A 26,548-nucleotide genomic window follows, 5' to 3' on the forward strand; every position below is an offset into this window, starting at 1 on the left:
AGATTCCCTACAATCCTACTTATATTAGAAAAAGAATGTAGATTTATAGCACACCTGTATAATGGAACATGATCATTGATTAAAAATCATATTGAAGAGATGTCTCAGTGGCTCAGTGGTTGAGCATCTGATCTGCCTTTAGCTCAGGTCATGGTTCCAAGGAACCCCACATCAGGTTCCCTGTGAGGAGCCTGCATCTCCCTCTGCCTAGGTCTCTGCCTGTCTCTCTGTGTCTCTCATGAATAAATAAATAAAATTAAAAAAAATAATATTGAAGAAGAATATTTATTAACATGGGGAAATATTCACAATATGTTATAAACAGGAGCAAAGGGCATTGTTCTTCTTTCATACAGCATGAGAATTTGGGGGTAAAAATATTCACATATGCACAGAGAAAAGGTTATCAGGACTCACATACTAATCAATATGTGATTATCTTTTAGAGTAGATTTATAAGTAATTTCAATGTATTTTTCTGTGTGTTTTCAAATATCCAAATTGATTTCAGATGAGCAGGTACTGTTTCATTTTAATTAGAAAAATCTACTTTACAATGAAGAAAGAAACCAATCTGCCTCTTAAAAATATCGTTTAGAAGTCATGTAACAATCTCTCAGAGTGTACCAGGCCCTGTGCTTGCTTGCCCACACAACCACAGGAATCAACAATCCCATTCCTGTATTCTATCAGGAGGACAAACTTGGCAGGTCCAAGGATTCTTGAAATAATTAAAACCAGACACTTTGTAAATCTCCAGCCATTAAAATTTCCCAGACTGCTTTGAAAACTCCATGTTCAAATTATAAAGCTAAACCATCTACAATGTCTCTACAGTCACTGCAAGGCAGTTTATTAATTAGTTAGCATTAATTGTATCTTACATTTCACATTCTATCACTACATTTATCATTTTAACAACGTTAAATAAAAGAAAAATTATTAAAGACCTAATCTTTAAGATGCAGAAGCGTAGAACTTTAGAGTTCATCTTTAATTTTGCTTCCTTGCATAAAATACATTAGGTAGAGGATAGGCATTAGTTTGGAAAAGCAGCAGCTGACACTAAAACATCATTACTGAGATTAGGAAACTGAGAATTTATGAAGCACAAATCTTAGAAAGATTTGCCATTGCATTTCCCCTGTTTACTTGTGATGCATACTTTATGTACTGTGCCTAATTAAATGCAACAGATTATGAAATGTTGAAATGCCAAGTCGTGTATAATGGAACATGTAGCATATTTACATGGTAAACAATTTTACCTCTAATAAATAGTTTTTCCCTAATCAATATGTTTTCATCCCCCTTATGTGATTCAATTTGAAATGAGGGATGGAAGCCAGATACTGTTCAATTTTTAAAGTTAATGGCGTTAATAAGCTAAATCTCATCCAGTCCTCTCCTTCCCAAGAGCACGCATTCAGTCAGGTTTATATAAGGAAAGAATGGCTGGACACACTGGAGATAACCATACGTGTGCATTCCCTGGAGAACCCAGAGGGCAGCTGGAGTAAGGGCTTGACAGTCAGAGAGACCCTTCTATGAGTGAATCCCAGCTCTGTGATTTCCTAGCTATGTTACCTTTGTCATGCCATCTAAGGGTCTCCTTTCCTGGTCTGCAAGATGGGATAACATCTACTCTTAAGGGGGCTGTCATGAAAATGAAATGAGAAAATGTTAAAAAACACAGGACTGTGCCTAAAATATACCAGGTACCCCAAAAATGTTACCTTTCCCTTCTCTTAAACAAGCAACAACAACAAACCCTTTGCTGGCTTTGCCTGCTTCTTGTCGTCACTAAGGTCAGGTCACCCTCTTCACAGAGCATTGGATTCTGGGAGAGCCAGTCTATGTTCCCAGTGCTGGCTGGGGCAGGGGTGCAGACTGGCAAGAGGGTAGAGGTATCAGTGAGAGAAGGGAAAAGGGAGTGCTCCCCTGCATAACGGAGCATAATAAACTTCCTACTAAAGGTGGGTAACACTTGGACCAAGTGCTACTGTCTGCCACACACCTATGGGCCACTGTTGCACACAAATAGCTGACAGCACTACCTAAGCCTCCTGGTCCCTCCTCACTCCCATCCCAACATAACCACTTGTGAGACAATGCACTGGACCTAGAATTTCTAAGAAACCTGGGTTTGGATCCTATTTTTACCTATATGTATAACAGCAGCCATTATGGTGAGCTCATTATTACATGCATTATCTCATTTAGCCCCCTCAAAGATCCAGTTTCGTAGACTTAAAAACTGAGGTAAGAAAGTTTATGTAACTTGGCTGAGGTCACATAATCATTTTTGTCCTTTTTCCACCATGCTTTATCTAATAGACCTGTTTTTTTCTTAGTACTCTGGATAAATAGTTTATTCAATTTTCTTTATTTGTCATTGTATTAAATGGTTAGGGCTACAACAAGAGTATGTAATGCAAAGTATTCTGGCTCTTTTATGGTTAAAACATGGGCTAGCCCACAAATCCGAACCATCTTTTCTTCTTTTTTAGAAAGTAAGTTCCAAATTCCCAATAACCGACTTGAAAACCAACTTCTGAAACATAACCCACTTCTAATGGGAGAAGTGAACAAACAGAAATTCAGTTTCCATAATATTTGAAATAATTTAAAACAGATTCACTTGTCAAGTACTACATATATTTTTTTTTATTTGAGGCTGTGAAAAATTTTATTGCCATAATGTACTGACACCCTAACAGTTTGGCTTTGCCCTTTCTACTCTATGCATGATAGACTGAATGGCTCATGACATTCACAAAGAGGCTCATATGCAAAAGTATATAAAACGTCAGCCTCCCGGCCACAGTACACAGAAAACAAATGACACCGTTCATCTCCCTAAAACACGTGCTTCGGGGTGCTTCTAAATTACTGCAGACAATGTTTTCAGTTAAAGATTTTTTTCTTTAAAATTACTTCTCTCATTAAAAAAAAATAAAAATGTGTTAGGTGTGCAGCTAAATAGATTCCATGGAAAGCCTGACAGATTTTGAAACCCTGACATCACCAGTGCCTCTCGCGAGCTGCATGGAAAAGTGGGGCCATCTCTCAGGCAACACACCAGCATCCCCAAATTAAAACTCAAAGCACTTTTTAAGTAATAATGAACTAGATATTTTGTCCAGATAAGTTTCACGTAACAGAAAACCTCAGCATTTATTCAGTGTTCTATGTAAAGAAGCCCTATAGCCAAGCCTTCTATGTCATGGAAACACTTATTTATTCAATCACCACTCCCTACTAAATATACATCTCAGTTCTCTTTTCTTTTTAAAAAATCCAGAAGATTTAATTGAATTTATTTAAAATGGTACTACCTACCCTTTCAACATATAGAATTATTTCTCATTGAAAATGAATCACATGCATTTTTAGAATAAAGAATACACCAAGGGTAGGTATATTCAGAAACTAAGAATTTAGACACAACCCCGCTTGCCATGCACCCCAGCACCTCTCTGGCTCTCATCTTTATGGTGCCTGTGAAAAGCTAGGGGCCGGGGGTAGGGGGCTCCTAGTACACTAGTTTGTCAAAGGCCTGAGCCTCTTTCCTCTTTCTTCTAGAACCTTGACAAGGCTTTGTAGGTATCACATACCCAGCAGGAAAATTCTGATGAATGGGTAACAAATTAGCATTTATTAAGCACTCATGATATACCAGGCCCTGTACTAGGCATTCTACAGATAGGATCTCATTAGGCCCTCAAACCTCTGAAAAGATTATCACCATCCTAATTTTACAGGTTGAAAAATGGAGACTTCAGGCTAAATAACTTGCTCAAGGTGACAGTGCTACTTAATAGTGGTGGCATGGCCTGAGTGACTTTTCTGCACTTTTCTATACTGAATGTACAGTCAGGGGGAGTTAAAGTGCCAATTTCTCAAAATAACTGATATGAAAAGACAGTACCACTTTTCAAATAGAACATACGTAACAAAACTTGCTTTTGGTAAAGAACCTGGTGTGCCTGTGGGGCGATGGTCTAAATATCTAATTTTAGAAAGTCAAGAAGGAGAAAAGGAAACGAATTATACTACTTTAAAACTTCTCTCACTTGATCTTTGATCCAGTTACCTGATAATATCTTAGTGAAGTGACCCAATTAGTTTTTTTTTTTTACCCCTTTTCTACTCCTGAACTTTGAGATTTGTAGGGCAAGTCACAAGCCCAGGCTATTGGCTGATTCTGCCAATGATTCTACCTGTTGGCTCATCACTGGCCACATCATTCATTCCACACTCATATAAAGAGTGCCTGGCAGACAGTGTTCCTCCAAAGCAGTCCCTAACCACCACCTTTGACCTCCCAAATCCAGGCTTACCCTCACTGTCATTCTGTCCAGGTCCATATGTCCTCTTGTAATAACAACAGTTGTAACGTTTACATAGGGCTTCTTAAGTGCCAAGCACTATTCAAACCATGTCATACATATTAACTCATTAAATCTGCATAACAATCCAGTAAGGCAGGTTCTATTATTTACCCTATTTTATGGATGAAAAAACTGTGGCACAAAGACTTTTAAAAGAAAAAAAGAGGGCAGTCCAGGTGGCTCAGGGGTTTAGCGCTGCCTTCAGCCCAGGGGAGGATCCTGGAGACCCCAGATTGAGTCCCAGGTCAGAGTCCCTGCATGGAGCTTGCTTCTCCCTCTGCCTGTGTCTCTGCCTCTCTCTCTCTCTCTCTCTCTCTCTATGTCTCTCATGAATAAATAACTAAAATCTTTAAAAAAAAATTTTAAAAAAAGAAAAAAGAAGGGAAGGAAGGGAGGGAGGGAAGGAAGGAGGGAGGGAGGGAGGGAGGAAGGGAAGAAGGGAAAGTGAGAGGGAGGGAGGGAAGAAAGAAGGAAGGAAGGGAAGGAGGGAAGGAAGGAAGGAAAAAGTATATACATATGGTTCAGAAAGAATATCTGAAAAGAACATATATATTAAGAAACATTACAAATATCTAAGGCACTGTTAATTGCCTTTGGGGAGTAGGACTAAGAGTTTGAAGTAGAAGGGAGACTTGAAAGAAACAACTTTTGGTTTTGTTGAGCTCTCCTATATGGTTTTTTTTTTTTTTTTTTTTTGATCTTGGAATTTTTTTTTTTTCCCAACTTTTAACTTTATTTTATTTATGTATTTTTTTTTATTTTTTATTTTTTTTATAAATTAATTTTTATTGGTGTTCAATTTACCAACATACAGAATAACACCCAGTGCTCATCCCGTCAAGTGTACCCCTCAGTGCCCGTCACCCATTCACCCCCACCCCCCACCCTCCTCCCCCTCCACCACCCCTAGTTCATTTCCCAGAGTTAGGAGTCTTTATGTTCTGTCTCCCTTTCTGATATTTCTCACACACTTCTTCTCCCTTCCCTTATATTCCCTTTCGCTATTATTCATATTCCCCAAATGAATGAGAACATACACTGTTTGTCCTTCTCCGGTTACTGTGGCCAAGTTCAAAAAGGGTGTTGCCTGAGTTCTTCTCTGGGATTTTGATGGAATCTTGTCTCACATTTAGATCTTTCATCTATTTTGAGTTTATCTTTGTGTATGGTGCAAGAGAGTGGTCCAGTTTCATTCTTCTGCATGTGGATGTCCAATTTTCCCAGCACCATTTATTGAAGAGACTGTCTTTCTTCTAGTGGATCGTCTTTCCTCCTTTATCGTATATTAGTTGAGCATAAAGTTCAGGGTCCACTTCTGGGTTCTCTGTTCTGTTCCATTGATCTATATGTCTGTTTTTGTGCCAGTACCACACTGTCTTGATGAACACAGCTTTGTAGTACAACCTGAAATCTGGCATTGTGATGCCCCCAGATATGGTTTTCTTTTTTTAAAATTCCCCTGGCTGTTTGGGGTCTTTTCTGATTCCACACAAATCTTAAAATAATTTGTTCTAAGTCTCTGAAGAAAGTCCATGGTATTTTGATAGGGATTGCATTATACGTGTAAATTGCCCTGGGTAACATTGACATTTTCACAATATTAATTCTGCCAATCCATGAGCATGGAATATTTTTCCATCTCTTTGTGTCTTCCTCAATTTCTTTCAGAAGTGTTCTGTAGTTTTTAGGGTATATTTTGAGAACCATTTGAATGGTAAATGGTTCTCCAACCTTTTATTTTCAGGTTGTAGGTGTCCTTCTGTCTAAAATGAGTCTCTTGTAGACAGCAAATAGATGGGTCCTGTTTTTTTATCCAGTCTGAAACTCTGCGCCTTTTGATGGGGTCATTAAGCCCATTCACGTTCAGAGTTACTTGAACTTCTTCTTAAAGGGGAGTTTTAAGAGTCCCCCTTAAAATTTCTTGCAGAGCTGGTTTGGAGGTCACATATTCTTTCAGTTCCTGCCTGTCTTGGAAGCTCTTTATCTCTCCTTCCATTTTGAATGAGAGCCTTGCTGGATAAAGTATTCTTGGTTGCATGTTCTTCTCATTTAGGACCCTGAATATATCCTGCCAGCCCTTTCTGGCCTGCCAGGTCTCTGTGGAGAGGTCTGCTGTTACCCTAATATTCCTCCCCATGAAAGTCAGGGACTTCTTGTCTCTTGCTGCTTTAAGGATCTTCTCTTTATCTTTGGAATTTGCAAGCTTCACTATTAGATGTCGAGGTGTTGAACGGTTTTTATTGATTTTAGGGGGGGATCTCTCTATTTCCTGGATCTGAATGCCTGTTTCCCTTCCCAGATTGGGAAAGTTTTCAGCTAGGATTTGTTCAAATACATATTCTGGCCCTCTGTCCCTTTCGGCGCCCTCGGGAACCCCAATTAAACGTAGGTTTTTCTTCCTTAGAGTGTCATTTATTTGCCTTAATCTGTCTTCATGGTTCTTTAATTGTTTATCTCTTTTTTCCTCAGTTTCCCTCTTTGCCATTAACTTGTCTTCTATGTCACTCACTCGTTCTTCCACCTCGTTAACCCTCGTCCTTAGGACTTCTAGTTTGGATTGCATCTCATTCAATTGATTTTTAATTTCTGCCTGATTGGATCTAAATTCTGCAGTCATGAAGTCTCGTGAGTCCTTAATGCTTTTTTCTAGAGCCACCAGTAGCTGTAGAATAGTGCTTCTGAATTGGCTTTCTGACATTGAATTGTAATGCAGATTTTGTAACTCTGTGGGAGAGAGGGCTGTTTCTGATTCTTTCTTTTGAGGTGAGGTTTTCCTTCTAGTCATTTTGCTCAGTGCAGAGTGGCCAAAGACAAGTTGTATTGGAACACGGGGGAGTATCACTGGTCCCTCTAGCTGGTCTTCTGGGGGAGGGGCCTGTTGCGCTGATTCTCAGGTGTTAGCACTTGGGGGAGCTGCTCTGCCCCTGCCTGCTGCCGGGCTCAGCGGGGGTTGTTTACCCCGTGGGGCCCCAGGAGGAACAGTCGCAGTTGCTATGGCAACTCTGGAAGCCTGGATTCAGCCTCCGCAGGAACTACGGGGCTCGGGCGGGCTCGGGGCTCTCGGTTCTCCGTCCGCAGGGCCTGGAGGCTCCGGGGCGGGGCCACTGATCTGCTCAGTTCGAGGCAGGAGCGTCCTCGCTGTCTCGGGCCCTCCCGGCCTCTGCCTGTCCGGGGGGAGGCCGGATCCTGGGCTGTGTCCCGGCGCCCTGTGCTCCGGGGCCTGCGCTGTGGGATTCGCGCTCCCGCCCCGCAGCTCCCTCCCTGGAGCCGCTCCCGAGCCCCTCCTAGCTGCTCCGAGCCCCTCCTAGCTGCTCCGGTCGGTCCGCGGTGCGCTCGCTGCAGCCCTTAGGGAGCTCGGAGCACTCTCCTGCGCTCGCAGGTGTCTGTTAGTGTCCCCGGGAGCCCGAGGGCATCCCCGCTCTCCTGGGTCCTGCTCCAACTCCCTGCGAGCCCCTTTCCGCCCGCCCGGGAAGGTTGGTGCAGCTCCTGCTCCTCCGGGACGGGGCTCTCCTGTCCTGGGGACACTCGCCCCGGCCTCAGCCCGGCTCCTCGCGGGGCCCCTCCCCCTCGGAGGCCTTTTGTTTCTTTATTTCTTTTTCCCCGTCTTCCTACCTTGATAGAAGCGCGAACTTTTCTCACTGTAGCATTCCAGCTGGTCTCTCTTTACATCTCAGGCCGAATTCGTAAATTTTCAGGATGGTTTGAAGGTTATCTAGGTAATTTGGTGGGGACAGGTGATTTGGGCACCCTGCTCTTCCGCCATCTTGCCCCTCCCCCCCCTTTTTTTTTTTTTACTTATGATAGTCACAGAGAGAGAGAGAGAGAGGCAGAGACACAGGCAGAGGGAGAAGCAGGCTCCATGCACCGGGAGCCCGACGTGGGATTCGATCCCGGGTCTCCAGGATCACGCCCTGGGCCAAAGGCAGGCGCCAAACCGCTGCGCCACCCAGGGATCCTCTCCTATATGGTTTTTAAGAATTTTATTAATTTCTGCACTTACATTCATTATTCCTTCCTTCCACTATTTAAATTGAGTGTCCTTTAATACCTTGAGATGAAGTTCTTAACTCACTGATTTTTCAGTCTCCTCACTTTATATACATATTTAAAATATACACACTATACACACTAATATATAATCGTATATTATAAATAACAAATACATATAAGCATATATTAATATTTTATGTATAATACCAACATTATATATATAATATATATCTAAAGTTATACAATTCCTCTTAAGCATGGGTTTAGCCATATCCCACAGGTGTGGTGAAAGGTGTATTTTCATGATCATTCAGTTAAAATATTTTGCAATTTTCACTGTGGTCTCACTAGCTCATGAGAATACTAAGAAATATATTGTTTCATTTTCAAATAGAATTTCTAGTTATCCTTTTGTTACCGAGTTGGAGTTTAATTCCACTGTACTCAGAAAACATATTCTGTATTAAATTATTTAAAATTTGTTGAGAGGTATTTTACGGCCCAGAATACAGTTAACTTTCAAAATGTTCTGCAAGTACTTAAAAAGAACATGCATTTGTAGTTGTTGAATATAGTGTTCCGCATATATCCATTAAGTTGTTTGCTAATTATGTGGTTCTGAAAGTGTGGTTCTGGAACCATCAGCATCAGCATCACTTGGGTTCTGCAAATTGTCAGGACCCATTATATATTCTTTGAATTGAATTTCCAGGAACAAGGCCCAGGAATCTGTATTACAAGTTCTCCAGATCATTCTTATGTGTGCTAATGTTTCAGAAGCACCTTTCTATGTCCTGATTGTGTGTGTGTGTGTGTGTGTGGGGGGTTCCAATGTGCAAAAATCTATTGTGATTGTGGACTTACCTATTTTTCTTGAAATTCTGTAAGTTTTGCCTTATGTTTTTTGAGCTTCTGCTATTTTGGTACACACAAATACAGAGCCACTGTGTCATTATTATTTAGTGCCTCCCTTCATCTCTAGTAAAACTTTTTGCCTTGATGTGTTTTTTATCTGCTATTAACAGAGAAACACCAATTTTATTTTGGTTACTGTTTACAGGTTATATCTTCCCCCATACTCTTATTTTCATTCTATGTCCTTATGTTTTAGATGTGTCCCTTAGGGGATCCCTGGGTGGCTCAGTAGTTAAGCGCCTGCCTTCGGCCCAGGGCGTGATCCTGGAGTCCTGGGATCGAGTCCCATGTCGAGCTCCCTGCATGGAGCCTGCTTCTTCCTCTGCCTGTGTCTCTGCCTCTCTCTCTCTGTGTCTCTCATGAATAAATAAATAAAATCTTAAAAAAAAAAACAACTGTTAGATGTGTCTCTTAAAGAACACATATAATTAGGTTTCATTTTTATGTCTTACCTGACAATATTTGCCTATGAGAGTACTCAATTCATTTATACCTAATGGAATTACTTGTATATTTATTTGGATATAAACTTAACATCTTACTAAGTGCTTCCTATTTGTCCCACTTACCATGCTCTCCCCTCCCCCCTTCTTGCCTTCTTTTAGATTGCTTATTTTAAAAATTATTCCTTCTTTTTAAGCAATTTTTAAAAAATTGTTTCTTTATTAGTTTAGAAGTTCTACATATATATAAAAGATTTTTATTTATTTATTCATGAGAGACACAGAGAAGAGAGGCAGAAACATAGGCAGAGGGAGAAGTAGGCTTCCACCTGGAGTCTGATGCAGGACTCAATCCCAGGACCATGGGATCATGACCTGAGCCAAATGCAGACACTCCACTACTGAGCCACCCAGGCATCCCAAGTTATATATTCTTTTAGTATTCTTTATATGACTACCTTAAAAATTACGCATTCATGACTATCAAAGTCAAACTGGTACTTTTACATTAACTGGTACTTTTATTAGCTTTTGCAGAAAGCACAAGAATGTTTGAACACAACTTTTCCTCATAACTTCTGAGGCATTATTGTTGCATATTTTAATTCTATACATATTATAAACCAATAGGACATTATTATTTTAAACAATCAATATTCATTTATATTCACACAAATACATTTACCCTTTGCTTTTCCACCCCTTCCTGCATATCCCAAACTCTATCTGGTGTTTTGGTTTTTTTTTTTTTTTTTACTTCTGCATGAAGAGTATTTTTGGTACTTCCTTTCATGAGAAAGGGGTACAAATTTTTATTTCAACTTGTCTATCAAAGGATGTTTCTGGCAGATATGGTATTTTAGGTTGATGTTTAATTTAGTTCATCTCTTTAAAGATATCATTCCACTATAATGGCTTTATTCTTTTAATTTAGAAATCAGTTGTTAGTCTAACCGCTGCTTCTTTTTGAAGGCAATCTTATTTTCTCTTCTGGCTGCTTTTGTTTCAACTGTGATTAGTGTGGATTTCTATATACTTGTTCTGTTTGGGGACTCTAGATTTTCATGAATCTAGGGCTTGGAATCTTCCATCAGTTTTGGAAAGTTATTAGCCTTTACATTTTAAATACTGCTTCTGACCCACTCTTACATTTGCTTCTGGGGCTCCAATTACATTTATGTTAGACTCTTTATCTTATTTTTTAAAGGATTTTACTTATTTATTTGACAGAGAGAAAGAACATAAGCAGGGGGAGCAGCCACCTCCTTGTAGAGCAGGGAGCCCAACGTGGGGCTTGATCCCAAGACCCTAGGATTGTGACCTGAGCTAAAGGTAGATGCTAAACCAACTGAGCCACGCAGGTGCCCCAATGTTAGACTTTCTACTGCATCCTCAATGTCCCTATTTTTCTGATTTTCTATCCTACTGTCTCTCCATTTTTTAGGGTTGTTATTTTCTTATGACTCATCTTCCCATTCACCAATTCTCACTTCAACTATGTCTAATCTGCTTTTAAATCCATACACTGAAGTCTTGATTTTGGTTACTGTATTTTTGGTTCTAAAATTTCCATTTGAACTTTTTTATGATTTCCAATCCTCTGACAAAATTCTCCATTTTATCTTTTATTTCTTTAGGTATATTAAGCAGAGTTATTTTATAGTCCATATCTGATCCTTTTATTTTCTAGATTTCTATGGGTTTTTTCTATTTTCTATTGTTTCTATTGGTTTTAGTCCGTGTTGCCATGTCTTCTTGTATGTCTGTTTTTCCCTGCTTATGTGCCCAATGTTGTATTTGCTTTGTTTACAGAAACAGCTTGAAGCCTAGAATGCTGCTATCTTTTTCTATAAAAATCATTATATTTGCTCTGTCCAGGCACCTACAAGTACTAGCAATCCAATTTCAAGGACTGTGGTATTTTGAAGCAGAATTAAAGTCTCTGTGAGTCTATGTACTTCCATGCACTCTTGGTAGGGTGCAGCCCTAGGAGTCTAAGGCTTCTCTCAGGGAAATAGGTAGCCTCCCCTGGTAGATCCTAGAGAGTTGTACACCAACCCCCTACAAAGTTGTCAAAAGCATTACTTGACCTTTCAGTCTCTTAGTCACTCTCAGAACTAACAAATGACCCAAGGAAATGTCATTTCCCCTGTTATTTTCTTCTCATCTACAAGTTCCCGGACTACATCCTTTTGCACACAAAGGAAATAGTAGACAAAACCAAAAGACAACCCACAGTATGGGAGAAGATATTTGCAAATGTCTTATCAGATAAAGGGCTAGTATCCAAGATCTATAATTATTTATCAAACTCAACACTCAAAGAACAAATAATCCAATCAAGAAATGGGCAGAAGACATGGATATTTCTCCAAAGAAGACCTACAAATGGACAACAGACATAAAAAAATGCTCAACATCACTCTGCATTAGGGAAATACAAATCAAAACCACAGTGAGATATCACCTTACACCTGTCAGAATGGCTAAGACTAACAAGTCAGGAAACAACAGATGCTGGTGAAGATTTAGATAAAGGGGAACCCTCTTACACTGTTTGTTGGTGGGAATGCAAACTGGTGCAGCCACTGTGGATAACAGTGTGGAGGTTCCTCAAAATGTTGAAAATAGAGCTGCCCTATGATCCAGCAATTACCCCACAGATACAAATGTAGTGATCTGAAGGGGCACCTACATCCTTTTGGAATGAACTTAAGTGGATGACTCCCAAGCTACATCTTTAACTTTGACCTTTCTCATAGGTTATACTTCCAAACTGAACATTTTCCAACTGAGATACTGATGGCAATGCAAACCTGGCATAACTATCACAGACCTTTAATTTCCCCTCCATCAAAGAAGCATTTTTCCTTTATCAGATACTATTAACACCATCTTTAATTATCTGCGCTAAAAACCTCAGCCATCTCTAATACTCTTTCCTCCTCATATTCATATCCAATTGTTTACCCAATCTCCAAAATAAAAGTTCTACCTTCAAAGTGCTTTTCAAATTCATCTCTGTTTTCTACTTTCAGTGCCCTAATTTGAATCTTTGTCATTTCTTTCCTGGATTATATCAATAATCTCCTATGTAGTCACTCTCATTTTAGTAGTTTCCCTTTCAAATTGATCTCATACATTGGTACTAAATTTATCTGTCATAAATCTGATCATACTACCCAACTCAGAAACACTTATCTTCCTTAATTTCCTTTGTAGCAATTATATGACATGATATATAATTATATTATTATTCATAAGTATATATAATATTTTATTAATACATACCTCAATTAAGGTACATATTATTCTTCTCTCCTCACTAGAATATAAGCTCCACAAGGACAGAATCTTTTTTGAAGTCACCAAAAATCACTAATTGAATTAATATTGTTGAATAAATTAATGCAGAATAGACATCTAAACTGCTCAACCTCATAAATGTAGGCATAACTGCAGACATCTAAACATCTCCACATCATAATTCCAGACCTTCTCCAATCAGGCTCAATCTTGACTTACTACACCTAAATCATTTCTTAAATAGTCATTGTATGTCAGTGTTCTAGACACTGTGCTACGCATTAAGAATATAGTGCTGAATAAGACTGCAGTCTCAATCAACATGGAATTCACCATCTATCAGGGGAACAGCATTAAACAATTGATTACTTAGTGCTTGCTTCAGGAGCACATATACTAAAATTAGAACAATTCATTATTTGGGGTGTCTGGTTAGCTCAGTTGGTGGAGTATGAAACTCTTGATCTCAGGGCCCTGAGTTTGAGTCCCACATAGAGTGTAGAGTTCACTTAATTTTTTTTTTTAAGATTTTATCTATTTACTTGAGAGAGACAGAGAAAGCACAAGTGGGAGAAGAGGCAGAGGGAGAGGGACAAGCAGACTCCCCGCGGAGCACAGAGCCCATCACAGGGCTCAATTCCAGGACCCTGAGATCATGACCTGAGCCAAAGTCAGATGTTTAACCAACCGAGCCACCCAGGTGCCCCAAAGTTCACTTTAAAAACAAAAGAATTCATTATTTAGTTATAATTGTGATACATGCTATCAAAGGAAAGTATAAGAATCTAGGAGATTATATAATGGAAGATATGAACTGGGAGTATAAGGAATGCTTTCTTGAAGAACTGACATTTGAAGTGAGCTTTGAAAATGCAATAATTAAAATGTTTACACATTTTTGTGGGGGGAGAGGCAGGGTTAGACCATTCCAGGCAGGAGAAATAGGATAAACAGCATAATAATAATTATTATTACATCTTCTCCATACTCTGTGATAGGCACTCTGCTAGGCACTTTACATATATTATCTCACTGAAATTCCTATAACCTGATAAAGTACATGCTGTTTTTATCCAAATTATACCTATGAGGAAACGAGGCATGGTGAGGTTGAATGACTTGCCCAGCCAGAGGTCACAGAACAATAAGTTGGGAACCTTCCCAATTCTCTCAGTTGAAAGTAAACCCATTCTTATATCCAAAATGGCACCACACGCCCCTATGCACCCCCCAGGTAAATTTGGTATTCTGTCAGTAACACATTTGTCTGTCTCCTCCAAGAAATCTGACAATTCGTAGGGAGAAGAACACTAACTAATTTACCTTTGTTGTCACAGTGCCAAGCACAATACTTATATGAGGCACTCAGGACCTGTTGAGTGCATTAGGAGAATAGCCCAAAAGCCCAAATACTTTTGGCTGGATTAAATTAATTTATTTACATTGTAGTTTCTACTCTCAAAATCCATATTCATTTTAGAAAAGTAATATGCTTGTGCATGGCTGACAGAAAAATCAGGAAAGGAGAAGAGAAGCCAAAACACAAGGACAAAGGAAGACCAAGAGCATCTCTGGAGAATGCCAGATCTCCTGGGGTGGGAATTTCACAGAGTCAACATGAGGAGTGAGAAACCAGAGGGCTTGAACTTGGAGCCTATTCTAATCTGGTACCTTTGTTCTTCGGGCTATATTTTATCAATCTTCTGTTCACTTCTCACTCCCCCCTCTCTACTCTGCTCTGGGCCCCAGGAGGATAACCTGTATACCCTGAGCCTTCTGGTCAAAGGAGGTCAATGCAGGGAGATGAGGAAAAGGTCAGAAAGTACTGTCAGAGCAATCATTCCTCTGATGCCTTCGTGTAAAACTGTCTTTAGTTAGAGTTTTAGTTACTATCCTTCCAAATACAGCTTCTATGTCTTGGCTGGGTTCTGGTAATCCTTCAGCTCTTCAGGGCAAGGGGTAGGAACAGAACTGAGCATCACTGGCACCGCCCTCTGTGGTTTCCCTGCACTCTGCCCACGCTTCTGGAAATAGTCACTTTATTAAAGTCTCCTCGGATGACTCTAATTTGAATGTGCCATCTGTTTTCTGCTGGGACCCTGCCTGATGTATTGGCCTACTGGTCTGACATGCCTCAGAAAAGCAAGGAACTGGAAAGGTGAGATGCAATGATGAGGGACAGGCATGAGGAGAGACGGCTGGGAATACATGGAAGCAAGAGAAGGCAAAGAGGATAAAATCTGGAGGGACCATGATTCTGATCATGGCTTCTTCTAGGTAGGGGGAATCTCGAAAACTACACATCTAAGCTGGAAATAGTTTCTCTGTCCTTAGTTTGGACATCATGATCAAACTAGTGTTAAGAGATTTCCTAAAAAAAAAAAAGGGGGGGGGGAGCAATTTAAAATAAATAAAACACCTGATATCACTGGAGCAAACTTTCAGTGCCCTACTAATGACAGCACTATTGTTTGTAGGGAAGATGACAAAAACAGACCAGAGGCCTCTGCTTTCTTTAAATCTTGCAGATACATGCCTTATCTGTACTCTGTTACAGCATCCTCAAAGCTCCCAACTCTTTACAACCTGCTCCTTTGTTCTTTGCACGCTGTTTAATGACATCTACCTCCACCAGGACACACAAGCAGAGCCTTTATAGAACACAGGGTCTGTAGCCTTCTTTCAAAACAAGTGAAAGAACCGCTTTAACAAAATAGCTGTCTCTTTCCTTCACCTTGTCACCAGTTCACCGGCTGCATACTTACAGTAGAAATCCACTCCTACCTTCTTGTCTCCTGCCAAAACAACTGAACAGGACTTTATGGATAGCTGAACAAGATATTGTAATTTGATAGTCATCCCTTTTTTTCCTGCTCTAATTATTATTTTAACGGGCTTCTCCTGATTTTAATAGATTTTTTTTTAATAAGGAAATCTTACTTACAAATTTTAATTAGCTTACTGAATATTCACTGCTTTGGAATAAGTAGTTTAATGAGTAAGGAGACCTCAGGCTACTAACTAGCCTGGAGTGTCTAAAGTAGCTTAGGGAGAAATGATGCAGCCCTAGCGATAGAAGCCCAGGCCTATGCCTCGCAAACCAGGGTTCTGCAGCTGGGGCCCCAGAGATAGAGGAATCACACTGCCTCTTGCAGGAAAAAAAGAAGTAGAAATCCAGTTTCTTGCTTTTTATCAAGAACCTCTGTGTAAGAAGAACCTCCAGTTCTACCACTCGTAAAGACTTGTGACTTTGTGAAACCACTTAACTTCTCTGAACATCAGTCTCTTCATCTGTAAGAGTTAGATAATAATTTTTCTACACTAGACTGTTATAAAAGTGGGTCTTGTACACCACTTTAAAAGCTCTAAAATACGTTAGTTGAATGAATGAATGAATGAATGAATGAATCTTAATGTTGCCAATTAATTGCACTAGTATTTCAGGTTCTCATCTGTTAAAAAAAAAAAAGAAAGAAAGAAACCAAACCCTCAATCGATTCTTTACAGTACACTTCAATTATAGTAGCAATGAAGAATAAGAGAACATTTTTCATTCTAAAAACACATAGCAGGAAGAGTAGGGCCAGGGTTCTTTAAACTCAAAATTGGAATGAGGAGAACAATAGAATTTTTTGGTGACTTGCTAATTTGAATAATCAATGCAAGTTAGCTCAATTTCAAAAAGTAAAAGCATATTAGTATCTGCTTCACTAATTAAGAATACATGACAATTTAAATATGATTCTCAATGCTTATGACATTTGAAATAATTTCTTCTTTTGTGACTTTTCAGGGTGTTATGTAAAAAATGGGGAACGCCAGCTTATTCAACCAAACCAAGCCTTGGGAAATCAGTCTCAAATTCTGAGCTCAACCTGTAATTCTATGTTAAGGACATTTATAATATGTTACCACAAATTAATGTCAGATTAACATTAACTATAAATTTTTCACTTACTAGTACCTATTTATATAATATATAGCGAACCTAAAAAACTATAATATATGTTAACTTCATACGTCCAAAACCAAACTATTGATCCCCCCCTTCCCCTGAAAAACCTGCTCCTCCCAAAAGCTTCCCCATCCACTTAAAGAAAACTGCATTTTTTTTGCCGCTCAAGCCAAAAATGTTCAAATCCTCCTTGATTTTCCTCTTTCATCCTACATTTCATCTACTGGTAAACTCTCCTAGCTGTATCTTCACAATTATCTGGAATCCAGCCACTTCTTACTACCTCTACTACAAATATTCTGGTCCAAACCACTGTCATCTTCTGCCTGGATTATTGCAAAGACACCCTAACAGGGGGCTGCTTCTCCTTGCCTCCTTTGCATTCTTTAGCTATTAGCCACATGGCTTGTTCATTCTCTCCTTCAATCTTTACCAAAAAATATTTTCCCAGAAAGGGTTTTCTTTACCACTCTTTTAAAAATTGCACACTTTACTCCCTGTTCTCCTTCCCTCCTTTTTTCCCTCCATAACACCTACCACTTTATTCTAATTTATCATCTCATTTACTTATTTTCTCTGTTTGTACTCTGCCAGGAAAATATAAGTTCCATGAGGGCAGGTTTGATGTATAGGTAGCAAACTTTTTAGTCAAGTGTAATACATATATGCCAAAAAAGGGGCACACATTATAAGTAGAGAGTTTGATGAATTTTCTAAATAATGAAGATACCCATGAACCATCATTTAGATCAAGAAACATCAGGGGTGCCTGGGTGGCTCAGTTGGTTTAGCGTCCAACTTTTGGTTTTGGCTCAGGTCATGATCTCAGGGTCTGGAGATGAAGCCCTGGAAATTTCTCTCTCCCTTTCCATCTGCTCCTCCAACCCCCTCACCTCGTGTGTGTGTGTGTGTGTGTACACGCGTGCGTGCAAGTGTGCACATGAGCTCTCTCAAATAAATAAATAAAACTTAAAAAAAAAAACCTCAAAAACATCCCCTTTCAATCACTATTCTCCCAAGGGTAACCACTTTTATCCCGACTTTTAACATGAAGTTCAATTTTGCCTGTTTTTGAACTTTTTTAAAAAAAGTAGTCTCTAGGGGCACCTGGTGACTGGGTTGAGTTCCTGGGGTCCTGGGATTGAGCCCTGCGTCAGGCTCCCTGCTCAGCGGGGAGTCTGCTTCTCCCGCTCCCTCTGCCTCTCTCCCCAGCTCATGAGAGAGAGCAAGCAAGCAAGCAGGTTCCACGCTCAATGTGGAATTTGAACTCATAACCCCGAGATCAAGAGTCTCATCCTCTGCAATCTGCATTTTTCACTCATTATTACTATGTTTCTAAGATTCACTCAAACTGAGTATATGTAGCTGCAGATTATCCTTTTTCATGGCTATATAGTAACCTCTTATGGGATTATACTGCAATGGATTTATCCATTTCCCCCAATCAATGGACAACTGTCTTATTTCAAGTTTTTTTGCCATTTCAAACAATATTACAATGAATGCTCTTAACATGTCTCTGAAATACATACACAAGAAGTTTTCTTTTTATTTTTTCACAAGAAGTTTTCTAGGGAAATTTCATTTAGAGGTGAAATTATGGATTGAATGGTATATGTATATTCAAACTTATAAGATAATGCCAAAAGGTTTTTAAAGTGGCTATGCTATATCCATTTACATTCTTACCAAGAATATGTAAGAGTTCCTGCTACTGTATATTCTTGCCAACAAAGTGTGGACTTGGTATGGTCAAATTTAGGATTTTCTGCCACAATCTGAGTAATGTAAAATGTTATTTCATCACAGTTCTTGAATCACATTTTCCTGATTATTAATAAGAAGGATCTTCTCATATAATTGACTATTTAGATTTCTTTTGTGAGGTCCTTGTTTGTGTCTTTTGCCTATTTTTCAAATATGTTCCTTTTTTCTTAATAATTTGTAGGAATTGGGTGGCTCAGCGGTTTAGCGCCTGCCTTTGGCCCAGGGCGTGATCCTGGAGCCCCGGGATTGAGTTCCACGTCGGGCTCCCGGCATGGAGCCTGCTTCTCCCTCCTCCTGTGTCTCTGCCTCTCTCTCTATGTCTATCATAAATAAATAAATAAATAAATAAATAAATAAATAAATAAATAAATAAATAAATAAACAAACAAACAAACAAATAAATCTTTAAAAAAATAATAATAATTTGTAGGAATTCCTTATGTATTTGGGCTTTTAATCTTGCTTATACACTTATAAATACTTTCTTATGGTCTGTGAGCTATCTTCACATTTTAAAAAATATTTTATTGGAAATTATTTCAAACTTGCAAAAAAAAGTTGCAAAAATAAAAACAGTACAAAGAACATCTGTGTATGCCTTTTACTCATAATCACCTGTTACTAAACATTCTGCCCCATTTGTTTTATCGTCTGTGTGCACTCATGCATGCACACTCTATGTTTATACATGTTTGTGTCTATGTTTACATACATACATGCACACATATCTAAACACCCATACACACACATTTTCTTCCTGAACATATGAGAGTAAATTATATACATCATGGTCCTTTATCCCTACATAAATCAGTGTGTATTCCCTAAGATCAGAGATAATCTCTTATATAACTATAGTACAATTATAAATTATAATTGACTTAATAAATTTAACCCAATATCCTTTATGGTACTTTTTCCCCTTCAGTACAAGATCTAGTCTAGGGTCAGGTATTGAGTTTGTCATGTCTCTATCCTCTTTTAGTGTGAAACATTTCCATGGCCTTTCTCTGACATGTTTAAAGAATATTGCTTCCATTCCCCCTTTTTCCCTAACAGAACACTCCTCATTTTGTTTGTTTGATGCTTTCTAGTGATTAGATTCAGGGTACATTCTTAGATGAAACACTACACACAATGTCCACCTGTCCCTCTTTGGTGATGTTGCTTCTAATCACCTGATTAGGATTTTGTTCCATTTCTCTACTCTATAATTGCTTTTTTCTTTTTTTTTTTAAACCATTGCAACTAACAAAGGGCCTGTGGAGAGCCACTTTAAGATCATTGTCATCAAAATTTCCCCCTAGATTTATTTTCTTTTTTAAGATTTATTTACGGGGTGGGGGGCAGAGACACAGGCAGAGGGAGAAGCAGGCTCCATGCAGGGAGCCCAATGTGGGACTCGATCCCAGGACTCCAGGATCACACCCTGGGCCGAAAGCAGGCGCTAAAACGCTGAACCACCCAGGTGTCCCTCCCCCTAGATTTAATATCTACTGATGATTCTTGCCTGATCCAGTCTTGACCAAAATGGTTGTATCATGTTGATGTTTCAACCTTTATTAAGTACTTTGATAAAGATTTTACCACTGAATTTATCAATCTTTTCCTTTGTTGCTTATACTTTTTATGTTCTTTTTTAAAAAAGATTTTATTTATATATTTGAGAGAGAGAGAGAGTGAGAAAGAGGGAGGGAGTGCACAAGCAGGGGAAAGGGTAGAGGGAGAGGAAGAAGCAGTCTCCCCAGAGAAGCAGGGAGCCTGATGTGGGGCTGGATCCAGAACCCTGAGATCATGACCTGAGCCGAAGGCAGACACTTAACTGACAAGCCACCCAGACACCCCTACTTTTTATGTTCTTTTTAAGAAATTTTTTCCTACCTTCCAAGTACTAAAAATATTTCCTTACATTTTCTTCTGAAAGTTCCTTACTTATTTTAACGTATTATTTTAAAGTCTTTCAAGCAATAAGGAATAAATCAGTTTCATATACCCTAAATCTAGCAAAAATATTGTTGCTACAGTTGCCTGTTTTCAATTTTTTTAAGTTAGCTTTGTATATGAACAATTTCTGGATTTTAATATATATATATTTTAATTTTTATTTATTTATGATAGTCACACACAGAGAGAGAGAGAGAGAGAGGCAGAGACACAGGCAGAGGGAGAAGCAGGCTCCATGCACCGGGAGCCCAACGTGGGATTCGATCCCGGGTCTCCAGGATCGCGCCCTGGGCCAAAGGCAGGCGCTAAACCGCTGCGCCACCCAGGGATCCCGAATTTCTGGATTTTAAATTTAATTATATTTTAGTATGATGTATATTTTAAACAATGCTTTTTCTCTTTAAAAAGGAGTTAACCTGTCAGGTCTGGAACATTCTCTGCTTTCACTTCTAAACAAACTTAAACAACAGGGCGCTAATTTATAAGGCTAGCAGCAACTGATGTGTAATACTTAAAACGATAACATCATTGTTCCTATTTCAGAGATGTGTAGGAGGAGAGTTGTAGAGGGGAAATTAACTTCTTTAGGCAGGAAAAGGGTAAAGAGGGAAGGAAATTGTCACAATTTAATGCTTAAACTGATTCTTAAAATTCTGCATTTGAAAGGCTGAACTGGGAGGAAAAAATGGTCAGCAAGTCTGCTTTATAGATAGACTAAGTCTCTATTATTTTTATGTCCCAAGCAATTACCAAAAAAACTTTTTAAACCTAGCAAAGCTGTTTTTCTATCAGAAAATAAGTGAAATAAATACAGGAATGTACTTAAAAAAAAATAAGTAATGTGTTCCTAGCCTATATTAGAAACAGAGCAAAACCTCGCTGGTTCAGAGCAGTCAGAAGGAAACTTTTCTCCCACTTATTACATAGCATGTATTAGGCAAGTCCTACATGACACACAAAATGCTAGTAGTACACTAATGAAAAGCCAGGATAGTATTGCTTTCAAAAAAAAAAAAAAAAAAGGGTATACAATCTGTGTTACTTTCCAATGGTAACTGTTATAGAAGTAAAAAAGAAACAGAAGCATGAAAAAACACTTTAATGAAATTGGACCTGCAAATATTTGAATTCTAAAGTCAGAGAGCTGTTGTGAGAGCTGGAAAACTGGGCTTGGCATCATCAACTGGCATTTAGCATGAGCCAGATCCTTTCACTAATATTCAGGGGAAATGCACACACCAGAAAAATACTTAATTTCATCTTCCCTGTCTGACCCAGCATATTATACTGTTCCTTAAAAGTTCAAGTGGCAATGAGTATTCTATAACACACTCTATATGTCTTCACAAATTGGTAACTCAAATCAACTATATTTCAATTCAAATTGAGCAACAGGAATCAAGGTAAGCCACTATTTCATAAGAGAATGACATTAACTCTTAAATGACAGCTTAATTATAAATCTAAGATTGTTCTAGAAATCTAAGAAAATCTAGAGGTTTTATGGGAAGTAATGCCAAAACAGAAGCTGGAAAGCTGGAAATCCTCTCAAACCCAGACTCTAATCCCTTAAAGAACAATGACTTAAAATACTGATATAACATTTTCAGTGGAATCTGAAGGGGATTCTTTAATATCTTGGACTTCAGATGTACAGTAGGAGTATTTATTTAGAAACCACTTTAAAATTTTTGTGTCCCATGACCAACAGGGAACATTGAAATTTCTGCCAATAGTTAGCTTTTCCATAAGTTCCATTGCAATAGCTGGTTGGTAATTATCACATTTGCATGCTATAAAGAAAAGCTATCCTGATGTCGATCTATAAACAGTATGAGTATTTAAAAAAATTTTATTTTAGAGCTAATGCCAGTAAAATATACTTATTTTATAAGGAATTACAGTTGTTTATTTGTCTCCAATCCTCAATCTAAATACCTATCTATCTGCCTAAAATTAAATGTATTTTTGTTAGAAGATGACAGCTAATTTCAGGGCTACAATTTATTACAAAGAAATGTTAAAAAAAAACAACCAAAAATCAGTGACAGGTATAAACTTAATTCTTTTTAATGAATAACAAGGAAGCAAAGAAATCCTTGGGACACGAATATCATAGCATGGTTACTAAGAAAAGACTTAGTGAGTTTCTCAAAGCTTTCACCAAAGAGTTATATTAAATTTCCTTTCGGCAACAAATAAATTGGTTTCTCACTGGTAGAAGCTTAGGTCAGTCATCTAAATCAGGGGAAGCAGGACTATATGCCATTTACTGAAGAGTCACTTAAGTATAAACCGTGTCCCTCTCTCCCCATGGCATGTTTACATCCTCTCTATAGAAGATTTACACTGGGGTTGTGGGTGATTATCTTGATTCTTTGCCATGTAGGATTAAAAAAAAAAATTACCTAAGCTTTAAAAGCTTGCATAAAAATATGGAAATATCTGTATTTTCCTTTTATCTTCCTTGATAATGGAACACATGGATCTGAAATTTGGTATAACTCTGAAGAATAGGGTTCCTATATCAGTAGGGAAACGAGACAGATCCATGGTATCCTCTTACCTGTGACACTGTGATGCTGCATTTCTTGGCCAGCTCTTCTTTGGCTTCTTCACTGGGGTAGGGGTTACTGAGGTGTGAGTAAAAATATTCATTCAAGATTTCTGTGGCCTGTTTACTGAAGTTACGCCTTTTCCGTCTATGGCAAGAACCAAAAGAAAATTATAGTTATAATCAGCCTTAACCAAAGAGGGATATATTGATTAGAATTATATCAACAAATTAGATTTCTATTTTTAAACATTCTTAAGGCCTGATTTATACAACAATATCACAGTTATGCTCTTGGCATCCTCCAAAGCACTATTCAACTCATTTTAAGAGGTAGGATTACTAAAAATACAAGAATGTGAAGTACAATTAACTTGATTCTTTAATTTGTTCAACAAGGATCTAATGAGTTATAGGTACTCAATGAAGATTCCGTTGGAACAAAACAGGTAAGATCTACCAGAGAGTTTATAGGAGATTGGAGGGTTAAGGGTTTCTACTTTCTCGTAGAAAGTTAGGTGGAGAAAGCCATTAGACATGTATCATGGAAATAAATAAATACAAAGTATAACCATATCAAGTGTCATGAAGGAAAGTGTAACAAAACCATAGAGGAAACTTAACATAGATTAGAAAGTCAGGAAAGGTTTCCTTGAAGGAGTGACATTTAATGTGAGATCTGGAGAATGTGTAGGCAGGCATTAGTCAGACAAAGAGTAGAGGGGAAGAAGAATGAGCAGAGAAAGTGGTCTTGAAACAGAAACGAGCTTGTAAAGTTCAAAGGAGCAGAGGAGACTGGAACACAGTAAAAATCAGAGAATGTGTGAGTTGCGTATGAAAGGACTGGCAGGAGCTGGATTATATATATATATATATACAGGCTTAACGGATCCATAAGAATTTTTGGATTTAAGTATAGTAGGAAGCTATTAAAGGCTTTATGTTCCAAAAAGATCATTCTGACAGCTGAGAATAGTTGGAGGAGGGCATGAAAAGAATTGTAGACATTTAAGGGGACGACTGCAATGTTCAAATTGAAAGATGATGGTAACCTGGCATAGGGTAAGAGTAATGGAAATAAAATGATTCAAGATTTATCTGAAAGGTAAAAACAATAGGACTTGGTGATGGATTGGATGGGGACAGTGGGTGAAGAAGAGAAGGAAAAAATACATTAAGAATTTCTAGGGATCCCTGGGTGGCGCAGCGGTTTAGCGCCTGCCTTTGGCCCAGGGTGCGATCCTGGAGACCCGGGATCGAATCCCACATCGGGCTCCCGGTGCATGGAGCCTGCTTCTCCCTCTGCTTGTGTCTCTGCCTCTCTCTCTCTCTCTGTATGACTATCGTAAATAAATAAATAAATAAAAATTAAAAAAAAAAGAATTTCTAAATTTTTCTGCTTAAGCAACTATCTGGACTAAGGCATGATTTGCTCACAAAGGAAAGAGTAGGGGAGGAAATTTTCTTTGTTTTTACTGGGAAAAGGGTGGCAGAGTCAGAAGATCAAATATTTACTAACAATTTATTTCAAATAGCAAAAATGTTATTTATATTTGGGTTTTGTTATTACAATTTTAAAGAATTCCAGCCTGAAAATTAGCATTTATCAGCTTTCACTTTAAAGTAGATCCTCCAGTAACTAGGAAACACTTCCCCAAATAATTTTCTTAATGCTGTCCTCCAAATAATTTAATGATCTTCTCACTTGTGATATCCTATACTCAGGAAAGAGAGTCAGTACATGCAGTTGTAAAATGTGTAGACCCTATGAGATTCTTCTAGTTAAATGATGTCACTAACATCGCAGGTTAAGTATGTGATCTTTGTCTCAACATTAAGGGAGAGTGAAGGGAGTAAGAAATCTAGGTCTGATCAAAACATCTCAAGTTACGAGTCTTGAAATTTCTTAATTTCAATAATTTTTTGGAAGGTTAAACCATCAGTAGTTTCCTAAAGAATGAAGAAGAGATTCAACATCTACTTAGGTATTAAAATCAATAGGATGTGATGATGAATTAAATGGAGGAGGTGGTGAGGAAAGAAAGGGAGGGAAGGAAAGGGAAAGAAAGACACCAAGAACAACAGTTGGGATTTTTGCAGCAGTCACACATTCCTCTGGCCTGGGGGCACTTTGAATAGGTACACTCTGATGAGTAGGTGTGTGTGGGTGAGTAGGATGGAACAGGTCTAGAATAGGTATTGAAACTGTAAAATCTACAGATAATTACCTGGCCCACAGATCATATTTGTGAAGACCATACAGTAATGACCTACCCCTGAAAATCTAAGTTTCTGACTTCTTAGGAAAACTTGGAAGATCAGTCACCCAAGTCCCACATTCTCAGAAGCCAGTCATAGGCTGAAGCCGAGTGATGGCTGTGCCCTCAGATATGTTCTAATCCTCACTCCCCCAGCCAACCATTCCACTCCATTTCATCATATGTAAGCATGTGAAGTCTAAACATGGAGTCCAGAGAGCCCTTCTTTGCTCAGTTCCTGAATGGTTGAATAAAACCAATTAGATCTTTAAAATAATAACAAAAATAAACCACGGAGTCCAGCAGAAGACTGAGGCTATACTGGAGAAGATGACACAAGAGCATTTCTTTGGGAAATGAAAGGAGGAATGAACAGGAACACATCTGGGAAAATTAAGATAAGTTTAGCTCATTTGTCGACTGTGCCTAGGAAAGGTTTTAGTAAACACTGAAAAACCTCAGAGAACAGATTTAGGAGCAGAATAAAATACCTCACCCCAGATAGTCTGGTTATGTCCAAACAACTAGAGTCCTTCCACTAGAAGAGCAGAGGGATCTATGCAAATTTTTTCTTAAATGTTTCATGCAGGTACATGCTTCAACTTGTCCAATTACCAGGAAACTGTGAGTGTGGCCTTATGAGAAGCTAGAGTGAGCAAGAAAATCATGTATCTGAATGGGCATGTTTGCCTAGAGCAGACACCTTGCTTTCTCAGTGTGGAGGGCTTGCTAAAAGGCACTACAAAAATAGAACCAAAGCTCAGTGTTTGCATTCACTTGAAGGCATAAGACAGAACAACTTGGTGTTACACTTTATTTTTTAGAAAAACATTCTGTAGAAAATGTCCATTAAACATCCCCCTAAGTTTCTTTCCCCCAGGGTTTAGAACAGTCTAAGTGGCTGTGCCTCAGGCCATGGGCTCAGTCCCAGTTGCTGTGCCTCATGGAGCCTCAGTCGCAGGGCTGCATTCCATCAGCATCACAGTATCACTAAAAGCAGTCTCTCTGGAAGAAAGGACTCT

At 38.6% G+C, this 26,548-nt stretch overlaps 1 protein-coding gene across 2 annotated transcripts in view; it reads right to left on the reverse strand.

Annotated features, from left to right (window-relative positions):
• The window catches only part of PBX3 (PBX homeobox 3), a 221,007-nt gene that overhangs the window by 13,830 nt on the left and 180,629 nt on the right, over positions 1–26,548 (reverse strand). For both annotated transcript variants that reach the window (XM_055333674.1, XM_055333667.1), the window contains exon 5: positions 23,281–23,416. In XM_055333674.1, the coding sequence (XP_055189649.1) occupies positions 23,281–23,416 (136 nt within the window). The remainder of the gene's footprint in view (positions 1–23,280; positions 23,417–26,548) is intronic.

The sequence above is a fragment of the Nyctereutes procyonoides genome, unplaced genomic scaffold, assembly GCF_905146905.1.
Source record: "Nyctereutes procyonoides isolate TBG_1078 unplaced genomic scaffold, NYPRO_anot_genome, whole genome shotgun sequence".
Lineage (NCBI taxonomy): Eukaryota > Metazoa > Chordata > Mammalia > Carnivora > Canidae > Nyctereutes > Nyctereutes procyonoides.